At 31.4% G+C, this 25,847-nt stretch overlaps 1 protein-coding gene across 1 annotated transcript; it reads left to right on the top strand.

The window, feature by feature from the left end:
- On the top strand, positions 1–25,847 carry LOC127712656 (protein PFC0760c-like). Its single transcript, XM_052219227.1, has 8 exons — positions 1–68; positions 8,584–8,679; positions 10,043–10,132; positions 15,650–15,721; positions 19,781–19,891; positions 20,484–20,561; positions 23,953–25,060; positions 25,610–25,847. Exons 1-8 carry the CDS (start codon positions 65–67, stop codon positions 25,665–25,667), a joined length of 1,617 nt encoding a protein of 538 aa, XP_052075187.1. The 5' UTR covers positions 1–64; the 3' UTR covers positions 25,668–25,847.

The following is a 25,847-nucleotide window of genomic DNA, read 5'->3' as shown; positions in this document are numbered from 1 at the left end:
TAGGATACAAAAACAATTTCGTGCGAAATTTAAACTGAACATTGATTTCTCAACATTAGCGTCCATGGGTAAATTATTTGCTATTGCTAAATAGGCTATTCGGATCTCCTGTAGTCTGGTAGTTGGCGTTCCCAAATACTGTTATAACAATACTAGGCCTATAGAGATAGTTTACGACTTCTGTTATGAAGTTCTGAAAACAATTTTGTGGCTCCTTCTTCTTCCAAATTATACCAGTGCAGTATTTAGCATTGATGTTACACTGCTGGTTTGTTGGTAGTCGTTCATTACAATCAAGGCTGATCTTCTTTGTACACTTTCTAGTTTCTGTATATTATTATTATTAAGGTTGGTAAACGGGCCCCAAACTGAGCATGCATTCTCAAGCAACATGCAATGGTCTAACTAGTGTGTGTAGCATACAGCTTTTGTTTATTGTGGACAGTGGTGCAGGTTTCTTTGGATGAGCAGAGGGCCCTAGTTGAATTTGCCTTTTTAGTTATGCTTTGTCTGTACATGTGTTTGTTCCAATTAATGGTTTTATGGATTGTTACACCTAGGTATTTTGCGGTATCAGGTCTGTTCGCTCCCAATTCACTTTCGCACCCTACACATTGGCACCTCGCACGTTCGCCCTATAGGTCCATTCACACCCTATACGTTTGGCTTTCATGTCGATCCAGCCCCAAGTCGATCTGTCCCTAGTCGTTCCATCCAAAGTCGATCCGTCCCAAGTCAATCCGGCCCCATATTTATAGTCGATCCGTCCCCAATATAAAAAGATTTTTAAGGAATAAAAATAAAGATCTATAGGAATTCAGTCAGGCATTCATAAAATTGAGAATGGAAATTGGGAATGTGTCAAAGAGACAACAACCCGACCATAGGACAGACAACAGCAGAAGGTCACCAACAGGTCTTCAATGCAGCGAGAAATTCCCGCACCCGCAGGCGTCCTTCAGCTGGCCCCTAAACAAATATATATACTAGTTCAGTGATAATGAACGCCATACTAAACTCCAAATTGTACACAAGAAACTAAAATTAAAAATAATACAAGACTAACAAAGGCTAGAGGCTCCTGACTTGGGACAGGCGCAAAAATGCGGCGGGTTAAACATGTTTATGAGATCTCAACCCTCCCCCTATACCTCTAGCCAATGTAGAAAAGTAAACGCATAACAATACGCACATTAAAATTCAGTTCAAGAGAAGTCCGAGTCTGATGTCAGAAGATGTAACCAAAGAAAATAAACAAAATGACAATAATACATAAATAACAACAGACTACTAGCAGTTAACTGACATGCCAGCTCCAGACTTCAATTAAACTGATTGAAAAATTATGTCTTCATCATATGAATATCAGGCACAATCCTTCCCGTTAGGGGTTTAGTATCATACCATCATAACATATATGAGAAAAACATAACCCGTGTCATGCCAACAACTGGTTTTTTAATAAATGTGTTTAGTGCCGATGCAAAGACCCTATAAGTGAATCAATATTAACGCCAAAATATGCAATCTTTAATGACCTGACAACAGTATCGTACCTATATACAACCTATAAATGTTTATAAATTTAATTTTATAATAATACAAAAGGTGGACGGTAAAAAAATTGGCCTTTGACATTTGAGTATTAAATTTTCATGAGATGAGACATTTATTTAAATATTTTTTTTTGCCCCCGCCGTAGTGGTGGGGGCATTAAGTTTTACCCTTGTCCGTCTGTACGTACATTTGTATGTACGTCCCAAAATTGGTTTCCGTTCTCTCACTTGAGTTTGCCTCAACCAAATGTTATGAAACTTAAACATAATGCTTATTACCACAAACCACAGATCAAGTTTGAATTTTGGTGGCGTCACTTTAACCGTTCTAGAGTTATGCACCTTTATAAATGGAAAAATTGCAAAATGTTTAGTTTCCATTCTCTAACTTAGTTTGCCTCAAACAAATGTTATGAAACTTATACACAATGCTTATTACCACAAATACAGATCAGGTTTGAATTTTGGTGGCGTCACTTTAACCGTTCTAGAGTTATGCCCCTTTATAAATGGAAAAATTGCAAAACTTTTAGTTTCCATTCTCTAACTAACTTAAGTTTGCCTCAACTAAATGTTATGAAACTAATACACAATGCTTACTACCACAAAACACAGATCATGTTTGAATTTTGGTGGCGTCACTTTAACCGTTCAAGAGTTATGACCCTTTATACAATGTAAATGGAAAAATTGCAAAATTTTTATTTTCTTCTAAATATCAAGTAATTTTTAAAATTGGGTTTTATCTTCTTTTGTCCATGATTATAGTTGAATCAACTACAATCAATGCTTTATACAATGCAATGTTTAATTTTGACTTCCTCTGATAAAACACAGATCAAGTTGAATTTGGGTAATGTCACTTTAACCATTATTGAGTTATGCCCCTTTATAAATCGAAAGATTGCAAAATTTTTAGTTTCCATTCTGTAACTTAAGTTTGCCCCAACCAAACATTATGAAACCTATATACAATATTCATTACCACAAAACTAAGATCAAGTACAAATTTTTCATTTCTGTTCTCTTAACTTTAGTTTGTCTCAACCAAATGTTATAAAACTTATACACAACCGTTCTAGAGTTATGTGTGTTTACAAAAAATAAATTGCTGAATTTTATAGTTTCTGTTTTCTTATTAAGTTAGCCTCAACCAAATGTAATGTGACTTACACACAATGCTTATTACCACAAAACTCAGATCAAGTTCAAATTTGGGTAGCGTCACTTTTACCGTTCTTCAGTTATGTCCCTTTATAACTATATGATATGCAAGCGGGGGCATCATCTGTGTCCACATGTGGACACTATCCACATTTATTGAAATTTATATTAAGATTTCATATAGAAATATAATATTATTTTTATATAAAATATTTAAATTCAAATCAATTTATCACCTTTTAAAAATGAATATGGATGATTATGCAGTATAAAACAATTTTGTTGATTATGTTTGTATTACAAGTTTTCAAGACTATTGGGTATGCATAATTATCATAAAACATATATATATATAACAGAATTTAGTACCATCAACATTAATCATCAGTAATTAGCATTTTTTCAATTGATTGTGATTTTAACTGTCTTTCAACTGATGTAATAACAAATCATTACAAGCAGATCCCCAAGCTGATGCATATACAAATTTTTGTTTGTTTAAAGTTATAAAAACTTCTCAAATTGAGAATTGTTATTTGATTTGCCGAATCCTTGTTATAAAAGAGGAGACAGGATGGATTGTTCTTTTAATATCACAATTTGATGGTACAAAAAAAAAAAAAAAATAGAACACAGAGAAGACAGTGGCAAAAAGAAATAATAGTACATTTCTTCTTCATGTTACCTGAAAAAGAACTATAACAATTAATTATTAGAACTTCAAATAAAAGACATTGTTGTTAGCCATAAGTAAATTTTATCAATGATTTTATTTGAATTAAGTGATAACGACTGGCGTAAATTTGGTTCACGGTCATTAGACATTTGTTGAATAAACAAACCAAATATAGACTAATGATTTGATTTAAACAAGTCATTATGATGATTACATAATTATATGTTCCATTGGATTGTAAATATCTATTTATCTCTTCTATGTGTGAATTAAATAAAAACTTTTTTCCCCGTGATATTCCAAGTTATTATAGAAATAACTTCATATTTATATGCTGATGCTGCTTTTCAAACAGTACCAATCATACTAATTATCGTATCGATTTAAAATAATTCATCTGATGTTACTCAAATATTAGGCTTACTTCACTTACATGAACTGTCATTTAGCATCGATACTTTTTACAAATTCCATTTATCCCGATTCAAATATGTCACCAAATCCTCCGAGGTTAATATAAATTATCCATTATTTTATTATGGGGCCTGATCGACATTGGGCCGGATCGACTTGAGACTGATTGACTTTGGGCCGGATTGGTTTGGGGCCGCACCCAACTTTTATTCAAATTCCAGTTGAATTATTAGATATTTTTTATATGTATATATACCAAAATATTTATATTTTCCTGAATAAAAATTGGGGAGTTATTATATGAAATGTTTTTTTTATTAATTTGATGATTAATTACATGTATTAAATGTTAATTATGTATGATTACTGTTAATTGATGTTTACACAGCTAAATTTGGTATTATTGTTATTACTTGCTTTGATGTAAATACTGCAAGTAGTTAGCTTGGTATGAGTAAAAACAAAGAAGATTTTAAATGAAAAATATGAAAGATAATTGTTTTTAACTGCTTGGCCCCTTTGATCTCATGTGTTATGAAACAATGAAAAAAACGGACTCAGATTCGTATTTTGCTGAGTCAACCAATTCTAAATTATTCCCATGAATCTTGCAATGTGTGGGATGTGTTTTGCGCTTGTTGGTTACACATAGAAGTTAGCGTTTGCTGGGATGGAATTCCATTTGCCAATCATATTCCCATTTGAGCAAGTTATTCTTGGAGTAGTTTTGAGTCTGCATCATTTTGGATCCTTCTGTATTGTACGCAGTCATCTGCAAAGAAACGAACTGTTTATGACTGTACATTATCATAGTCTAGTACATGTAGGCTTTTGATAAACAGTAGTAACATGAGTGCACTGCCCTATGGTACTCTGGAGTCGGGATTGGACAGGTGTACTGCAGTGTGAGATGTTTTACCGTCCACAATGACTCTCTGGCTTCTAGAGCTTAGAAAATCCCTGATCCATTGAAGTGTTGGTCAGCTTATACCATAGTAATGGGCTTTCTAAAGTCATCTCTCATGATGGACTTTATCAAATGCCTTTGAAAAATCAAGCAAGATAATGTCAATTTGTTCACGGAGGTCTATGTTCTTAGCCAAGACCTTTATTGTAAGGATCAGTTGTGACTTGCAGGAAGGGTTCTTTTTAAATCCATGTTGAGTTTCACCACCATCCAAGCCACAGGTACTTGTCTATGGAAAAAAAATTATCTCTATACTTTAATAGTGAATATTAAAGTAGAATGGGTGGCCAATATTCGCCGTTGACACATTTTTGCCATTTTGCATTTTTCTCTGGATGCATGTCAAGTTAGGATGTGTATGCTATTTGTTAAACAGTGATCCATAGTATACGCATTTGATGTATTTTATCATTGGCATGATAAGTTTTCAGAAGTTTTCAGAGGAATATAAGGCCAAATAAAAATATATATGTGGTTCCGGTTACCCAACCGACCCTAGTTTTTTGTGGCCGTCTTGCTGACCCTAACATTTTTTTTGTGATTTTGGAAATATTTTCAACTTCCGGAAAAAAAATGGGTCCATTCCGATTACTACTGGGGTTTTATATTTATCAAAACGGCATGTTTTTTTTTAATTTATAAAGACATTCAGAGATACAGAAATTTATTTTTTTAGAAATTTGTTAAATCCATTGATTATGCAAACCAGAGACATATATATTTCTGTCTCTGTTCAAACTAATCAACATATTTTCTTTCACTTCTGGCACTGGTTACTTGAGCGTTGATCAAAAGATTCTAATTTTCACTAAAAAAATTGTTTCTTCATTAAAACATGATTGACATTGCCTTAAGCATTTGTTAAGTTAAAGTTTGAATCATTTATTGCATATTAAAAACATCATATCCCATTCCAAATCACTTACACAAGGTTGTTATTTTGCAATCTTTCTGCGGATGTCAAGTCGTATTTACATTCCGGAATTTAGGTTGCTCTTTTGTGTACCCTACTTAAGTCAATGTTTCTGAACAGTGTGTTTGGACAAAAAATACAGTTTCCACTGAACATACTTTCCCAAACTGAGGGATGAATAAGATGTAGAGAAATATGAAATAATTTTACATACACATGATACAGGTGAAAATGAATTTTTAAGAATTTTTTTAATTTTGTATTTACTGCATGATAAAAGACCTAAAAGCACTAGCGGACTTAGGTTTATAAAGATAGCAAAAAAAGAAAAAGGTCATTATACATATTCAAATTAATTTCTGTATATTATAATGAAAGTACTTCAGTTAACTGTGTATGTAGAATATTAGGCAGTGTTAAAAAGTCGTGAAAATTCAAAAAAGACTATCATTATCCCTATGGGCCAGGAAATACTACCGTGCCACCTTAACTGTTATATATATATATGATGTAACTTAATTAATTAAAGTAATTTTTACGTACTCAATTTGTAATTTTATCAATAAAAAGTTGATTAAGGGCAACAAGAATAAGAACAGCCCTTAAATTCCACCCCTGGGAGCGAAAATTGCTGATTCAGCAAATTTTGCCTTTAGAATCTGTTGGTAATAATGTCAAAATTTACCTAGAAAGTAGAACTTTTTAATTTAAATGTAACTTGCAATAGACTTGATTATAAATGATAGCTTTAACTTTTTGCAGTGTCAGACACATGTGCAACCACTTGAATTTGAGTCGCAACATATTTTTGTTGCCAAATTCTCTCATTTTCATGTATTTCACTGCTCATTTTTTTTGCACTCATGCAGGTTGTGTCTGTAATATACCTTATAGATTTTTTAGGGTGTAATCTAAGCCCCAGCTCCTGGATAGTTTATTTATTCATTTCAAATTTGTGCATGGGCTCTTTTGAACAAAAAAATGTTGCTCAGTATGTTTATATAATCTGATTAATGTACATGATAATATCTGGAATACATGTACTATGCATGCACAGTAAATAAGCAAATATTTTTGCCAGTTTTCGATTTCTATAATTTGTATATTGGTTTCGAGCAAATTTCACACATAAATATGAGGTTAAATATAAGAGGGTTAATGAATATTTTTGAGTCATAGATAACAGCGAAAATGTGTCCTCCATGGTCATGATGGTATGCAGAATGCTCGATTTCTTCTCGAGTTTGTGTTAATCCCAATATAAAAAATAATTACAAGTAATAAAAGTGATATATATGTATATTTGACTTGTAGTAAAATAAATGGGGAATGTGTCCATGGGACACAGATGATGCCCCCGCTTGCATATCATATAAAGTTATAAAGGAACATAAGTGAAGGACCGTAAAAGTGACACTACCCAAATTTGTACTTGATCTGAGTTTTGTGGTAATAAGTATTGTGAAAAAGTTTCATAACATTTGGTTGAGGCAAACTTCAGTTAGAGAACGAAAACGAAAAATTCAGCAATTTTTCCATTTGTAAACGGGCATAACTCTGGAACAGTTAAAGTGACGCCACCAAAATTCAAACTTGATCTGTATTTTGTGGTAATAAGTATTGTGTATAAGTTTCATAACATTTGGTCTAGGCAAACTAAAGTTAGAGAACGGAAACGAAAAATTCAGCAATTTTTCCATTTGTAAAGGGGCATAGCTCTAGAAAGGTTAAAGTGACGCCACCAAAATTCAAACCTGATCTGTGTTTTGTGGTAATAAGCATTGTTTGTAAGTTTCATAACATTTGGTTGAGGCAAACTAAAGTAATAGAACGGAAACCAACTTTGGGATGTACGGACAGATGTACAGACGTACAGACAGACAAGGGTAAAACTTAATGCCCCCTCCGCTACGGTGGGAGCATAAAAATGTTGATGCATTTGATTAATGATAGCAATGGTGGATGTAAAAAAATTGTGTCTTTGATGCACATTAAACATGTTAAAATTTATTATTTTCATTGTAGATGAGATTTTTTGAATTTTTATTGGGCTTCTGTTGGTTTTCAACCAGGGAATTACTTGAATTTTAAAATCACTTAATCATTCAGATTAAGTAAATATTACAAAATGGAGTTATCTACCTTTAATTTAAACAAGTCTAAAATCACTTTATTGAGTAGTACATTTATTGAACTAAAACAAGAGATTTTGTTACCTATTCTACAAGATTCAAAACTGAGCTGTTTTAAAGGATATTCTAGCTAACCCTGTTTGGAAAAATATGACGAACATTATTATGTCATAGTTGTAGCATTTGAAAATAAATTCAAACCAAAAAATGTATAAAACTGCTGAAAATGGAGTACATCAAATTTTTCTTTGAGTGTTTTATTTAAATAAACCTAAATCTGATTTATCATTTTAACAGTTTTTTCATAAAAAAATGTGAGACTTTTTATATAATTGTGAAGTCCAATTTATGTCTTATTTCTGGGAATGAAGAGATACTTCTTAACAAGTGAATAAAAGATCACTTATTTAAGTAATTCCTGTGACTGGTTCTGGATGATCTCTTTCTGCAATAACTCACTTCCTTTAAACTAGTTCTCAGTTTCAGTTTTTGTCTTTTTGTCTTAACTGTATGCTCTGTAGTCTACTAGATTCTGTAGAAGCAATTTGAACAGCCCTCTTACTTTCTTACATGGATGGGTAATGACGCCACAACTTAGAGGTCACATCTAGAGATCCTTTACTGAAGTTACCACCAGTGTAGTTTATTCTATATTCTAACATTCATGGAAATAATCTTTCATTTGTTATTATTTTTCATGTTCATTTGTATAATTTTTGTCAGTTAATTTTTTTTATAACTTTTGACTTCTGTAATTTCAGAGCACCAGCATAACAGCCAGATTGTGGAGCAGGAGGACATTGAAGATAATTTCCACAGAAGAGGTGCTGATTTAGCAGAAGAAAATGCTGGAAATGGTATAGTAACTATTATCACATATGACTTGTTCAGTTAGCTATTTGTAAATGCATCTGGTCATATATAAACTAAAAAATTCTTAATAATAGATAGTTATCTTTATTTTAACATTCAACTATCACTGTCTAAGGATAAACAGCATAATGGAAAATGTCAAGTTAATATTAACAATATTTTGAATAGAATGTATTAAAATAGTTTATAATCTGAATACCAGATATAAAGGGAGATAATAATATCACAAACCAAACATTCTACTATTTCCTTAACCTTATTGATGATATAGCCCTCTTGCCTCTTCTAAATGACTTGACAAATCAATATCAATGAAAACCAGAAATACATCAGTCCACTGACTAATATTTACAGTTGATGATTTTGGTTTAGATTGTAGGACACCATCTTTTATTATTAAAGTATTGGAATTATCATCAATTGGTACCAGTTTTGACAATAAACAACCCAAATCAACATATTCACCATATAAGATTTTTTGTCTAATATTGCTTGAAATATTATTACCCACATCATTGCTGATGCTGGGAATTTCATGTACAGAATTAACATTAGATTCAAATTTTGTTATGAACCTTGTCCATTGATGTTTTGTGAATGATACACAGGCACTACTTACTCTTCATTGATTGCCAAGTCCTCTGAACTGGTAGATGGTCCTGGTGCACTAGTTGTTAAAAGTTGCATCCAGGGCACTACATCATGTTCTGTTTGGGACGGTGATGCCGTCCTGTCATTCACAGCAAAATGTGCTGTTCTCCTTCTTTCAACTCCTTTTTCCCTTGTGACAGTTTTTTCCCTAGGCATCACTAAGCTTCCAATAAATGAACACAGTATAAGTAAAAATGATAATAGATGAAAATCTTAAAATAGATGTATAACTAAATTTAGAAACAAACAACCCAATAACTATGACAGAAAAGAATGGGTAATAAAGACAATTAATTAAATGTACGATGAATGTTTTCGTCAAAGTTTTCTTGGCATCTTGAAAAGGGAATCATTTTTTATTTGGTCAGCTGCATGACAATGTTAAGTTGTAGCATGTAAGCAGTTTTTACATCAGCTGTGCAGCCACTTCCGGTTTACTAATATTTTGAAAGTTTACAAAACTCAATTGTACAAAGAAAATTTTCTTCAGGGGAATAATTTTATATTTGGTCTTGTACTGTATAATGTTGCAGCTTCATGATAATTTTTGTAAATAATTATATAAAAAAATTGTTCTGAAGTAGTATATTGCTACATACATGGAAATAATCTTTTATTTGTTATAATTTTTCATATTCTTTTGTACAAATTATGTCAGTTCATTTTATTTACAATTATTGACCATTGTTGTTTCAGAGCACCAGCATAACAGCCAGATTGTGGAGCAGGAGGACATTGTAGATAGTTTCCTCAGAGAAGGTGCTGATCTAGCAGAAGATAATGCAGGTATAAGTATAGTATCTTTACCTACATATGACTTGTTCAGTTAGGTGTTTGTACATGTTGTAAATGCATATGGTCATATATACACTATAGACTTTCTTAATAATAGATATTTATCTTTATTTTAACTTGCAAATATCACTATTTAAGGAAAAATAGCTTGTAACGAAAATGTCAAGTTAATATTAACAATATTTTGAACTGAATTTATTAAAATAGTTTATAATCTGAATACCAGATATAAAGGGAGATAATAAAATCACAAGCCAAACATTCTACTATTTGCCTAAATTTAATCTACAGTATGATTTGTTCAGTTAGCTGTGTTTGTTAATTAATGCATCTGGTCACAAATAGCAATAGGTCAGCTATATTTAGTTTATGGAATAATTGTAAGATGTACATGTCTGTCTGGCAGGTATAATCTGACCTTGACCTCATTTTCATTGTTCATTGGTCAATGTTAAGTTTTTGTGTTATGGTCGATTTTTCAATTACCATAAGCATGATAAGCAATAGGTCAACTATATTTGGTGTATAAAAAAAAATATAAGGTGTATCCAGGGCTCACACTAGTAAGCGACTGGGGCGAAAAAGTCGCTTTCCCTTCCGTCACTTTGCTTTGCCCGACCGTCAAAAGCCATATCTAGTTGCCCTGTTGTTCACAATACTCGCTTTCAGTTGCTTTCATCATCGGCAATTTTCAATTTTTACCAAGTCGATGAAACAGCAATTTTTCATTTATAAGTAAAGAAATTAAAAGACATAAATGATTTATTTTCTGTAGAAAAGAGGTTAAAGCATCAACTTTACAGTTGGTTGCAAGTTATTTCATACAGACGTTTTTTTTTATCTCTTCTGATACTAGCTGTGGAACTGTAGCTCTTAGGTCCTTATGATATTTTTTGACTATTTGCGGATAGTCTGCAAATAGTCAAAGAATATCATAAGGACCTATGAGCTACGGTTCCCCAGCTATTCTGATACTTGTTACTCGAGAGCGTACCTCAAATCATTCTAACTTTAGGCAAAATAAGTTTGTTACTTATTAAGGATGTGATGAAAGTTGCCTTTAGTAAATGTTTAATCCATTTATTGCATTAAAAAACGTCATGTTCCTTTCCAAATAGCTTGTCAAACATCGTTTATTTTTGTAAATTTTCTTTGTCTGCCATTGAAATATTTGTACGAACTACGGATCGGAGACGGGATTCATGGGAAACAGACCAGATATGACCGAAATCCGTATATTTACTATAATAACTACAAACGCATGAATGGCACAGCTGACAGAAGAATATTGATCCCAAAAGGAAAAATTACGCATTACACACGCAATAACAGACTTTAAGTTAGATCTACTTGATTAATGTATATATTTCCATGTATATGCATTGTTTCAATTTATTGATTCAAGTTGTTTAACTCTGGACTATTATACTAATATCAATTTATTATGTCCCGGCAGCTTAACTTTGTTAAATTTATATATCTTTTTAATGAGAAACACTGAATTTTATAAACATGATAAACAGAATAGTTTTTAATTGAATTTGAATTGTGATATTATACTTTCTTTTCCTTTTTGATATATAAAAAAAGTGCTAGATATTTAGTTGTTAGTTTCTGAGAAGAGGACTAAGATATGATAAAACTTAAACAACTTTGAATTTGAACTGTTCCTTTAATTGTATACTCACTACTCATGTATGAATTGAACAATTAAAAAAAAAGATCCATATGGTCCTTTATATTATAATAAAAACCAAATAATGTAGCGCCTGCGGGCGAACGAGCACTTCTCTTTCAAATCTCACCACTTCTCCCTATCATTTTCAAAAAGAGAAGTCACTTCTCCCTATGATTCTAAAGTAGTGTGAGGCTGCCCTGTGTATCTGTGTCTGTCTGTCAGGATTTATATGAGGCCATAAAAAAGAACATGTTTGTTTGCCCTAAACCTACCTACCCAGAAAATAGCTGCCTACTCAAAATCTTTTATTATCCTTATGTGAAAAAGTTTTTTTTTTAATCAGATAGGCATGAAGACTAAAAAACATCTGACACTTCAATTTCTCTTTGCCAAAAAAAAAGAAGAAAATACCTACCTAACTACCCACTGTCTCTACCTTTGGATAGGGTTTGGGCAAACCAAAATATTTTTAAGTGTGGACTGACCTTGACCTCATTGTCATAGATCTTTAAAAATGTTAAGTTTATGTGATACTCTTAGTAAACCTTTATCATTAAGACTTTCAACATAAAATCATTGGCCAGTAAAGCAAGCGAGACATTTCAGCATATGCACTCTTGTTTTTTCTTGCAACTTTCAATATTTAAAGATAAATAGCTTGTTAGGAAAATGGTAAGTTAATATTAACAATATTTTAATAATTTATGCATTACTGTGACTTGACTGTAAGTGTTGCTCTCCACGTATTGCAATTTATTTAAAATTCTGACCAAATTGCAATTTGTGTTATAAAACCAAATTGTTCAACTGGTCAGAAATTTGAACAAACTGTGTGGATAACAAGTCAAGTTGTGAAAGTGCAAGGTGATAAAATAAAGCATACTTACAATCCTATAAGACTTAAATTCCACTTCAATGATATTATGAAAAATCAGTCTAACAAATTTTATTGTAATTGCCATGCAGCTAAAGGTAGTAATTTTGAATTGCTATTAAAATGTCCAAATTAAGCTTTCGTACAATTTTTCCTTAGAATAGTCTTCTAAATTCATAAGAAAATAGAATAGGATTGTAAGTATGCTTTATTTTATCACCTTGCACAGCAGTTTGTTCAAATTTCTGACCAGTTGAACAGTTTGGCTTTATAAAACAAATTGAAATTTGGTCAGTCAAGTCACAGTAAAATAATTACATGAATACATGTACCAGATATAAAGGGAGATAATAAAATCACAAACCAAACATTCTGCTATTTCCTTAATTTTATTGATGGCATTGTTTTGGATACTGAAAATATATGCAGTTCACTGATTTCTGCATTTATTTTACACCATATTCATAAGACACATTAGTTAAATGACCTGCAGAACAATTTGAACTTCAGCTTCTGTGCTATGTATGATAAAGTCTTAAGATATTTGTAACTTATAACATTACAGATAAAAGATGAAAATACATGAAAAAAATTTAAAAAATCATAGCGACAAATATTATATCTCAACAAATGGCCTTCATCAGTGTTAGTCCCTTTTCAAAATGGGATTAAATGCTCTTTGTGTGTTAAAAAAGCTGACTCATACAGGTAAACTTGTGTTTTGCTCTATAATCCTGCACTTTATCAATAAGATAAAATTCAATACTTAGTACAGTGAAGTAGGCCTGAATGCATATGTATACATCCCTATACTCTTAAGTAGATGTGAAAGTGGACCTGAAGCTGTCAAATGGAATAATTTTTTTAAGGATTTGCATCAATTGTTCTTCTGAAATGAATGTTAAAATTAACTGTGTTCTAGGATAAATATGTACTTTTGACATCCCAATATTTTTGTTCAATAGTTGTTCATATTGGTAAAGGTGGAAACAGTGGCGGATCCAGAAATTTTCAGAAGGGGGCCCACTGACTGCCTAAGAGGGGGCCCACTCCAGTCATGCTTCAGTGATTCCCTATATAATCAACCAAATTTTTCCCACAAAGGGGGGGGGGGGGGGGGGATGGGGGCAGGGCAAATTTTCAAAATTTTTTTGGGGGTATTTTTTTTTTTCAATTTTTTTTTGGGGGGGGGAGGTTCATACTCTTTTTCTTCAAGATTTTTCAAAATTTCAGATTTTTACAATTTTTTTTTTGGAGGGTACAAATGTTTTTGGGGATTTTTTTTTCCATAATTTTTTGTTTTTTTTTTCCCCAAAATTTTCCATTTTTACATAGATTATTTCTGATTTAAATATAAAAGCAACAAATACTGATATGGCAGGAGATGCACACCAAACAGGGTGTGTAAATTATTATATATAACAGATTAACTAAGTATTGTGCAACAGCACAGTATTGCGCAATAGCAAGAAATCTTCAAATGAAAATAGATACAAATCTTTTAACCAATTTCAATGGGATTAATTTAAAGTCTTTAATTTTTGGGGGTTCTAACCTTGTATTACTATTTTGGATATTGGGCCCCATTTTTAAATTGGTCTACATTGAGGTCCAAAAGGTCCAAAATTAAACTTTGTTTGATTTCATCATAAACTGAATTATTGCGGCTCTATGATATACTGGATCTTATTGTGCATTTAGATTTTTTATTTTGGGCCCTGTTTTCAAATTAGTTTATATTAAAGTTTAAAGGGTCCAAAATTAAACTTTATTTGATTTCAACTAAAATTAAATTTTTGGTGTTTTTTTATATGCTGAATCTAACCATGTTGATAGATTTTGGATATCAGACCATACTAGGTAAATTAAATGTCCCATTTCAAATTTTTACGATCTTTGACCACATTTATTTTGTGTCAGAAACCTATATTATGTCAAAAATTTGATCACAATCCAAATTCAGACAGTATCAAGCTTGAATATTGTGTCCAAACTTGCCCAAACTGTTCAGGGTTCGACCTTTGCGGTCGTGTTTAGGCTGCGCTTGTCGAAGCATTTTTTAAAACTTTTTTTTATAATTTTTTATGCGGCGCTATCCCTTGCCTATTGATATTTTTTGTTGAAAAGTAAAGAAAATTTTATATAGAGAATCAACAAAAATATTTGTGGGTGAGGGTTTGGGCAGCTGTTATTTTCAGAAAACTGTAAAAAATTTTGCCAAATTATGCACACAAGTATAATCAGGTTTTAACAAAATTCCCCTACATTTATGACCATATAAATACAACACCAATGAAGCCATTGGTGAACATCTTTTTTAACAGAAGCACTTGGACATATTAACATATGTTTTCATCAAATTATCAAAACAATATCGCAGTTACAAAAATTCAGATTTTAAGGGCCAAAATAATGAGTAAGAGAACCACCTCCTTTACCAGTAGTGCAGCAATCTTCAAAATACAATTAAAGCAACAAATTCAACTGTGATGTTAAGCACATGTACCCAATGTTTTCCTGAATTAAATCTTTGATAAAACAGCTACTAAATAATATACAGTACACAAAATCAAATGCTATTCAAATTGTCTGGAGATCAACATTTGGTCTGAAGCAATAGACAAGTGTCTATGGAATATGTCAAGGTATGAAAGCCTTGATTCTTGAAATGTTATGAATGAATTAATCAGAGAATATCGAAAGATCTGCCATAAATGCCAGATTTTCTGTCAGGAATGAAAATGATTGAAATACATCTACAGGCAACCATTGATGAGGTTCCTGACTTGGGACAGGAAAATGAACATGTGGTGAGATGATAAATTTGTTTTTTTCAGCACTCAGCTCAACCCCTACATCTTCATCAGTAGAATAATGAAAGGTACATTGATAAGAATGTTTAGGAATAATCCATTTGTTAGTGAAAGTGTGCTAAAGAAGTTTTATTGTATTTCAGGAAATGATGATATAGAATCTTCCTCAGATTATGAAACAGATGATGAGCAGTCATTTTATGAACAATTTAAAGGTGAGAATATAACATTTGCAATGCATGTATTTTGTTTAAATATATATTTGATTCACAAGAAATGATCACTGGTATGAAGGCATCAATAAATTCTTCATGTATGATGTCCTGTTGTATGTTCCATATTCAAATATTCAATAAACCTATAACTCCTGACAGACAAACAGACAGTAAAGATAAAGCCTGATAAATTTTAATGATGTTTGTCAATTGCAACAGTTCGGCTGGCAGCTAGCCTTATACTTTAACAGATAATTTTGGTCGATTGCTGTGAATTTAGAAATTATTGCGATGTTCTTATTAATGCAAAAAATGTGACTGCATGAGTATAGCAATATTAAGAACACGAATTATGATTTTGGATACATATATTCGTATGCAGATTTTCCTGGAATCCCAATAATTGATCTTAGATTTGTATCCTTTCTATAAAAATCGCAATAATAAATGCACACAATAATTTCTGAATTTACAGTATCTCAAGTTATTTCTGAAAAGTTTCTCATTAAATAGAGCTCTAATATATAGATAGATGTATTGAGGCTACTTTTAATAATTTCAATCTTGATACAATACATATAGAACAAATTTATAGGTATTACATTAATCATGTTAATTGTAACAGTTCTGGATGAATGTAACAAGATATTTGGTGTTACAGAGGTTTATTAGTATTGTCATATTCACTAATTTGCAAGAATATCAACAATTAGTTGGTTGAAAATAAAACAGTAGAAAAATTAGAAACAATAAGTGTTTTAAACAAAAAAAACATGATATGACTTTAAATTGTTAATGCTACTTCTCCATCAAGCACTCAATGTATCGTTTGGTAAGTTCTTAAAAACTTACTATTAAAGACCAAACAGCCTATTGTTCATGCACATCAACTAACGCAACTTGGTAGTGACATAAAAGCTCTATGACGTTGTTTCTAGCCATGAAAAAAAACGTCAAATTATAACGTCCTATTTCGCGTTTTTCACGGATTCCAACATGGTGTACGCTTAAAACTACGTCTTCCGAGAAAAGTGGAATTAAGCGTCGCACTGATACCTAGTGGAAATTAAACACAAATGGACACAAAAGATACTACACTATCTGTAACCTCCGTTCTAATAAAAATAATAATAAAAATATAAATTTTGAACTCGGCTTTTTGCATTTGCACCGATCTGCATTTCACTTTTTTCTTTCACTTGCACCGATTTTGTCTTTCATTTGTGCCGATTGTGTACAGGTAAATTATAGGTGAAAGTTATTTTTTTATTTATCATATAAACCTCTTCCGTTAGCCAGTTGTACATATGTTATGAATTGTCAATTATAACATGTATATAACTGTTGTCCCCTGCTCACAAAGGGGAGGTGGGAGTATAGTTTCGAGCAGGATAAGTCAATTTAAAAGATATTTGTACACTCTGTTTACATCTACTAAAATCACGAAGTAAAATTCTATTTACAGCATTTCAAAGCACCACAATAAAATCCTTAAAAATTTAATACTAGTACAATGAATTATTATCTTGCCGAGAATTTATATGCCACACATCTGATATATTCCTTTCTTGTCATTTTATCTTTTCTATACTTGTTGTACTTTCCCAATAACGAACGGAAGTCCATCTTTTCTTTCTCGTGTCAAAACGAAGTTCTCGAACAATATGACCAAAATTATCTTAAACATAAGGGAACACTATTTATATCCATATATTACCATGCAATATACATTCTAGGTTTACTACATGTACATGTATTTACTCTTATAGCAAATAAAGTATTGGGGCTAGTGATAAAAAAAATGAAATAGGCACTAATGAAAGAATCAAATCGGCGCAAATTAAAGATCGAAATTTTTTTTAAATCAGTGCAAATCTCGTACGCCCGTGTAACTTTACACTAGTAAATTTATATGACTTACGCTTAGAATTTTAACTTAATATGGGATTTTCAAAACTGAGTTTTCAGAAGGTTAGGCCGATAAACAATACTTTCTAGAAGTTTCGATATACTGGCATGTTGAGATTAACTTATTTCTTTAAGATTCTCGTAAAATAATGGTGATCTTGAAATGAAGTTAAATTTTATCTATACTGCTTAATTGACAAAATCTTATAGTAAAAATAAAAATGATAAAGGTTCAATGTCTTTTGTCATTTGTTTCATTTCAAATTGCCTCAAGGAGAAATGATAAAGATTTCGCCTGTTCTCACAGAAGCTTAAGGCAAAAAATATAAGAAATTTATATACTCAGTGAATGTGAATTAAAATAAAAATTTACGGTTTTTAAAACTAAATTTGTTGTAAATTTAACTTATGACAAAAAACAATTGCTTCAAGAATAAGATCCAACATCAAATTTCTCACTTTCAAAAAGCTACAATGACCGGAAAGATTGAAAACAAATTTCGATTTTCAATGCCAGCAATCTATACATACAACCTTGTCTTTGTTTTAATTTCCAAAATGAGCTATTTAGATTCATAATATTTCATCCTGTTTTGAGAAATACTTTATAGTTTTCAACGGAAAATTATTTCTTAGATTCTAAATCAATTTTTGAATTAAAAACTTATTTGTATTTTATATTTACTGTCTCGTTTATTCAAAACACGTGAGGTAGTAATAACAGGGATCGTATTTTATGATAGGTTAAATGGATGTAAAACGTTTTAGAATCAAAAACTTTAATTCATATATTATACCTATAATTTTAATTTTCTTATATTTTAAATATTCAGAAATAATGAATCCACAAACTAGATGGAATAATTTGTATACGCTCGTCTTAGTAGGGACACATAATGGTATAAAAAAGTCCATCCGTGCTAATGTGTGTACGTCTGTCAACAGTAGCGAAAGAGTGCGCTAGGGCAAAGTTCTGAAATTGATGCGACAAAAAAACCCACACATCTAGTCTAATATAGTCAAATAGTCTGTAAGTTAGCCAGTGTCATCTTTCATTTCTCTTTTTATTTTCAATGATTTTGCTAATGAGAGGGAGAGGACAAAAACAGACTTTCCTTTCTAAAGCGTCGTAAAAGGTTATTTCGAACAATTTTTCATTCCGATGGATGGTGTTTCTGAAGGTTAATTTTGTGCGGCAACAACATCATGAGATCTGATACTGATACATACATGTGATCTCTTGTATTATCGGATAATAAAGTAGGTGAAAATAGTTGTTATTCTTGATTCTTGAAAATTTAAATGTGAGTTTCAAACGTCCAATTTGCTATTTTTTCAAACAGTACGACAGCAAGGAAAACTTGTACTATGATGTCAGATTCAATGTTCTGAAGAAAGACAACTCTTTTCTTAAAAACGAACGAGAAAAAACGTGAAAATTAATCATAACTTTTTTGAAAGGTCGGTGACATATACATTTTTTTGCTTTATTTTGAAGAGTACACATGGCACTTTCCTTCTTGAAAATTTTATGAAAAAATCACTGGTAGATATTTTTTAATACTTGAAACGTTTTTCATTCTTGCGTTTTATTTTTGGCGGGAATGAAATAAATCATATTTTTAAAGATCAAAACAATAAGAGTCTTAAACTCTTGAACCTGTATTTGATAGACACAAATCTACTGTTTAACATGAAACAAGAATTATGCTTGTAGGTTTGATATAATGGGATTTTTTGAGAGTTTAAATAACAAGCAAATATCATGTTAATATTCGGGAAAACACGAAACTGAGGTTGCTATAGTGACAAAACTAAGTCGGTGACCCCCAAATTTTTTTTTATCATATTTTGTCCCTCAAATCATGAAATACCTTCACACAAAATTTTAAGGAAAAATCACTGGTAGAACTGAATAGGCTGTTTGGTCTTTAAGTACATTTTTCCTTTTAATGAACACGATTTAGTTTCGTTGTGAAAATTATGAATCTCTTTTTTTTAAAACAGAATGAGACAGGACAGTATTTTCAATTGTTTTAATGATAACTAGTTTTATGAAACATGTGTTTTGAATAGATTTTTTTTCCATTTTGTTTAAAAATTGATGATTATTTATCATTAAAGACCATGTAAATGCTCTTGTATTTTTAGATTGGCATGCTTTGACAGAGGAAGAGCAGAACAATGCAAAAAGGTTCCTTGAAGAAAATTATACAGTTGTAGAACTTAAAGAAACATTTGATATTTTTTATGCCAAAAGAGGTAATAAAAACATGAAAAATTGTAACCTTGTTCTTGCAGGTTAAGATATATAATTACACAGTCAGTAACTATGTAATTGCATTGTTTGATTTTTTTATATTTTAACACATATATATATATATATTGTTTATAACTTGACATATAAACATTTTTAAAGGTTAACATTAAACTTTTGGCAAAATAGATAATAGGCAGTTGAAATATACATGTATAATAAACCATGGTAATAATTTGATGCCCATCATATTGACGTTTATCCTGTTTTTCAAAAAATCTGGCCGTCAGCACTCAGCGTGCTTTGATTTTAGATTCTATACTCTTTAAAACTGTCATTATCTTTTCAGTTATGATCAATTAGTTTCACTGGACATCTGTTGGATAGTCAAAACAGATAACAATGGACTTGGAGAAACATCTTTGCCGTGATGTCTGTCATTTTTGAAGTGCTTTGTTTTTGTTGTCCCATTGGTTTATTCTTATTTATATTTCAAAAGTTATATCAGGAATAATGCCTTAGTTTGAGTATTAAATTTCAGTTTACCTGCATTTTAATATTACATTATGACTAAATTCATTTTTTTATTTAATCTAGGAAAACGATCAAAGATGTCACAATTTAGGAAGTTTATACTCAGACAACCAGGTATGCCACGGAAGAGAAACTCTTTAGGTAATCCCATGAGTTCCCAAAGAAAAAAAATCATCTTATTTTGGCCTGTTTTCATTGAGTTGCCTGTTCTGTGTGGAATTAATGGGCAGGTTGGAACACATAAGGGATTACATATTTTGCCTAATCAGGAACTCTTCCAACAGCTTTCATCTTAGAGCCTTCAAACTTCTATAATGTTTGTATGTATGGGACGATTATACTATTCATTTTAGTATGAAAAAAGGAGATATGGTATGATTGACAATGTGACAACTATCTACTGGTGTCCAAATGCAGTGGATGTAGCAACTATAGGTCACTGTATGGCATTCTACAATAGCAAAACCCATAAAGTATAGTAAGCGATAAAAGTCCCTGACATGAAAAAGTATGAAATCAACAGCCTGATTTATGAGAAAGCAATTAAAAGTACAAAAGTTACAGACAGCAACCAACAAAAACTACTTAGAATTGCAGGCTCCTGACTTTGCACATAAAGAATGTGATGGGGAAAACTTGTTTGTGGTTCCTCAACCTTCTCCTTACCTGGGATAGGATTGTAACAGTACAACATAAGAACAAACAGACTGTTAAAATAAATTTGAAATAGTTTGACTGATTTTAAGTTATTTCATCAACAAAAAATTGGAAATCTGTTAAAGGGGTAATAAGGATGTAAAGTATTGCCTGTTTTCACCAGGGAAATATTGTAGATCTAGGAAATTCTGATATCACAATAAATTAACATTTAAACATGTTAAACAAGGAATTATTTGAATTCTGGAAAATTGATAAGCATTGTATGATGAAAACTTACCCAAATATTGAGTTTAGCCATGCATGCATGGCTAAGGGGGTGTTAGTTAGTTCATATTGAAATATCAGTGAAAGTAACTTGAACCTTAGCCATGCATGCATGCATGGCTCACCCTCTTTAGTTTGATTACATTTCATCATAAATTTCTTATCAATTTTCTAGAATTCAAAATTATTCCAGATTCAAATCATTCATTGTTTTAAAATCAAATTTAGATGAAAAAAGTTTCAAAACCAAATCTTGAACTCTCCATTTATGTATGACAGTGTTCCAGCTAGGTCGTTTTCACAGGGCGGTCCGGCCGCCCTTTCCCGAGTGACGCACTGTGTCCTTTTTCTGACGCCTTGTGCCCTTTTTAAGACGCCTTGCCCTTTTTCTGAAGTCCATAGATATAAGAAGATGTGGTATGAGTGCCAATGAGACAACTCTCCATCCAAGTCAAAATTTATAAAAGTAAACCATTATAGGTCACAGTACGGTCTTCAACACGGAGCCTTGGCTCACACCGAACAGTAAGCTATAAAGGGCCCCAAAAAATGCCTTTATTGCCATAATATTTTGATGAAAATACAATTATTCTACCTGTCTTCATGTTTATGACAAGTTTATGACCCTCAGCTAATTAACATTTACAGCAGGTGTAATAAGTTGTGATTACAGATAATCCGCTTATTGACATGGGATGGGTCATTAATCCGTCAATTAAACTTCATAATTGATCATTGTAATAATTTTTCTCATTAAATTCGGTCAGTCAGCATTTCAATTTCAATATTGCTCAAAAGATGACAATTTGCGTTTGATGTATCCGTACATCGTCTGTTGTTTATATGTCAAAGATTTTTTTTTTTAAATTGATCTTTTAAACTATTTTTAATCCAGAAGAAAGTAAAAACAATGCTTGACTGTACCTTTCATTGAATATCTATATCCAAATTAAATTAATTAAAGCTGTAATCCATGACCACAAATTGACTGCTTTGTTTACATTTGTTGAAAGCCATGTGCTTTTTTGGTGGGAAAATTCGGAAAACCCCTTTAACAATGTTTAACAAGAAACAGTTACAATTCATTGTTATGTATTGACAGTAAGATTTTCATTTTGATTAACTGCTAAGATTATTTCCTTTAAGATGAATACTTTCTTGGGGTGAAACTGATAATAATTTGATACTCTACATTTAGGGGGTTGTAAAATGGAAAAGGGGGGGGGGATTTCTTTTTTATATATTTTTATATATAATATTACAAATATAAGTTTAACAGTCTGAAAAGACATGGTTGAATGGATTTTAATTCTGAAAAAAAATCAATGTGGTTTATTATAATTCTTTTATTATTTCTATCATAACCAGAAACACTGGGCTACATGTATTAGGCATTTCAAACATATATTATTGCCTTTATAAGTACATTCAAGACTATTAACAAGTATGTACCTGTAGTAAAAATACCCTGGTAGGGCCTTAAAATTTCTACTGGGCCCTTGGAAAAAAGTTTTGGGATCCAGGTTGGCCCCTGGAGAAAATGTAAGGTATTGTTCCTGACTTTATTGCAGATCTAGTGTAGTATTTTAACTGACATGCACAAATCATTTCACTAATGAAATACAAATAATTCTACAAAACACCACTGAACCCTGCATTGCAACTTAGACTTAGACCTACCATGCGTCAAAAAAGTTCTAGGGAAGACTGAGCTAGTAATATACGTCCTTGCATGGTCCCTTTAATACTGTTACCCAAAATAAGGTTGATTTTTATCTAACGTAAAAGTGACTAAACCCCTCAAAACTCCTAGCTGAAACCCCTGCAGTTAACATAAGACAATGTTTGACATGCCCTTTTTGAAATATCAATCATCGTGATAAAGTGCCCTTTTCATGGTTGGCTCCCTGCCCTTTTGAAATCCTAGCTGGCACACTGTATGAACCAATGTTGTTTCCCTAATTAGGTTACATTATACAAATTCAAATTGACACATGCTTTGGTAGAAAGAATGTCATACAGGACGAATGTTTATTTTTTTTTAAAATACTCATGTGCAAAAGAGACTTTAAAGTATTTAAATACTGCTTTAACTTTAAAATATTGAAACATTTTGTTGAGGTAAGCCTGTTGTCTTAACAATGATGGTGGCATCAATGATTGTTAAAGATTGCTCTCTGTACTACTTTCATGACTTAAAAGAAGATGTGCAATGAATTTTTAGGAAAGTCTATATTTGATGTGTTGTATGGCAGAGCTGTTACCTTACCAATTTTTGTCGTGTTATCAGTGGAAATGTACCTTTCTGCTAGAATAACCAGTTACAGATTGACCATTTGATATATTGTTAGATTATTCTTGTCCTAAATAGGCATGACATATTTGGTGACAAAATTAAGTGTATCTTTACACAGTTTTGGTTTATCTGTATATTTTTGTTTTACTAAAAAGTACTTTTCTCACAATTTTGCAGTAAAATGTATCATTGCCCTTTTTTCTTATTGAGCTTAATGATTGTATTCAATGTAATATACACCATTGTTAATGAATTTTGTCCTTTGATTTGAAGCAAACACATTAAATTTTAGTTTTATATTCTTTTATACAGATGAAATGAACAAGAAAATGGAGGAAAAAGTGGATGAAGCAGCTGATTTAAGGATGAAGTTAGATATAAATGAAAGAGAATTAAGTAGTTCAAAAAGGATGATTGATCAGCAGAAGTATTTTCTACAAAAATTTGCAAATTGGGATTATACATTGTTAAAAAAATGTGAAGATAATGACAAATTAAAAGATCAAAATCTGAAATTACTTGAATCATACAATCACATGAAGAAAACATACAGCCCTGTTGTTAGAGACAGCCAGATAATTCTTTCCCAATTAATAGGAAAGGATGAAAGCATTAAAAGCCTTTCAAAACAGAACAATGAGAAGGATGAAAGCTTTAAAAGCCTTTCAAAACAGAACAATGAGAAGGATGAAAGCATTAAAAGCCTTTCAAAACAGAACAATGAGAATGTTGAAAGCATTAAAAGCCTTTCAAAACAGAACAATGAGAAGGATGAAAGCATTAAAAGCCTTTCAAAACAGAACAATGAGAAGGATGAAAGCATTAAAAGCCTTTCAAAACAGAACAATGAGAAGGATGAAAGCATTAAAAGCCTTTCAAAACAGAACAATGAGAATGTTGAAAGCATTAAAAGCCTTTCAAAACAGAACAATGAGAAGGATGAAAGCATTAAAAGCCTTTCAAAACAGAACAATGAGAAGGATGAAAGCATTAAAAGCCTTTCAAAACAGAACAATGAGAAGGATGAAAGCATTAAAAGCCTTTCAAAACAGAACAATGAGAATGTTGAAAGTATTAAAAGCCTTTCAAAACAGAACAATGAGAATGTTGAAAGTATTAAAAGCCTTTCAAAACAGAACAATGAGAATGTTGAAAGCATTAAAAGCCTTTCAAAACAGAATAAAAAATTGAATGAATTGAAAGTGAAGCAGAACATAGAGCTTGAAGATATGGATAGAAAATTAAAGAAACAAATGCTAATTTATGATGAATTGAAATGGGACACAAATAATAGGTTAGAAATATTAGAAAAAGAACTAATGACCAAAAATTGTGAGATCAACTCAATAAAATCAAACCAAAAGGAAGAACATCTTGAAATGAAACAACTACAGGCTCAAGTAGCTGAACTGAAAGAAATGTAAGTATTATATATGTCTCATTATGTTGAATTAATGGAGAAAAAAAGCCTCAAATAAAAAAAATGTTATTTTATCAACAAAAATGAAGAAAGAAGTATGAATTTATATCATTATTATGAAAAAATTAGATATGGCATAACATGAATAAGACAGCAATCCAGTAACAAAACAAAACATAACAGAAGGCAGAAAGAGGTCATAATAAAGTCCTCTAGAATAGACAAGGGTATAAACAATATGACAAGCTTTAATCTACAAAGTTCTAAATATATAAACAGAGATGTATACTTTATCTCTCAGAAAGAAAATAAATATAATCAAGCAAACAACAACCATCATAATCATGTGACAATAAAAAACATAGAAAGTTACCTTTCAAAAAGTTGTTTTTTCAACTAAAACCTATAACTTGAATGTGGAGAAGAAACTTCTCTTTGCAAATTCAATGATCACTGATAATTCCTCAATAACAAATATTTTATTTTGATTATTTTTTTGTGCAATATTGTATATGTTCTACTTGCCAAAAAGATATGTTTTCTTTTAAGGTTAAACAGTAGAAATGCAGTAGCAGAAAATGGATGGTCAGCCTGTACCATTCTTTAGATACTCTCCTTACAACAGCATTAATATGCTGAGTATAAAGTGTACATATTCATTACCTTATGATTTTATTGGGGTAAAGATTGCATTTAATGCAATGGAAACCTGTAAGTCAATGGCTTGATAGCTACATCTGCAATACTTCATTCTACCTTTATGGGTTCAAACAACAGAGTGTAATGA

The sequence above is a fragment of the Mytilus californianus genome, unplaced genomic scaffold, assembly GCF_021869535.1.
Source record: "Mytilus californianus isolate M0D057914Y unplaced genomic scaffold, xbMytCali1.0.p SCAF_8, whole genome shotgun sequence".
NCBI classification, from domain to species: domain Eukaryota; kingdom Metazoa; phylum Mollusca; class Bivalvia; order Mytilida; family Mytilidae; genus Mytilus; species Mytilus californianus.
This window is presented reverse-complemented; position numbering and strand designations above follow the sequence as displayed.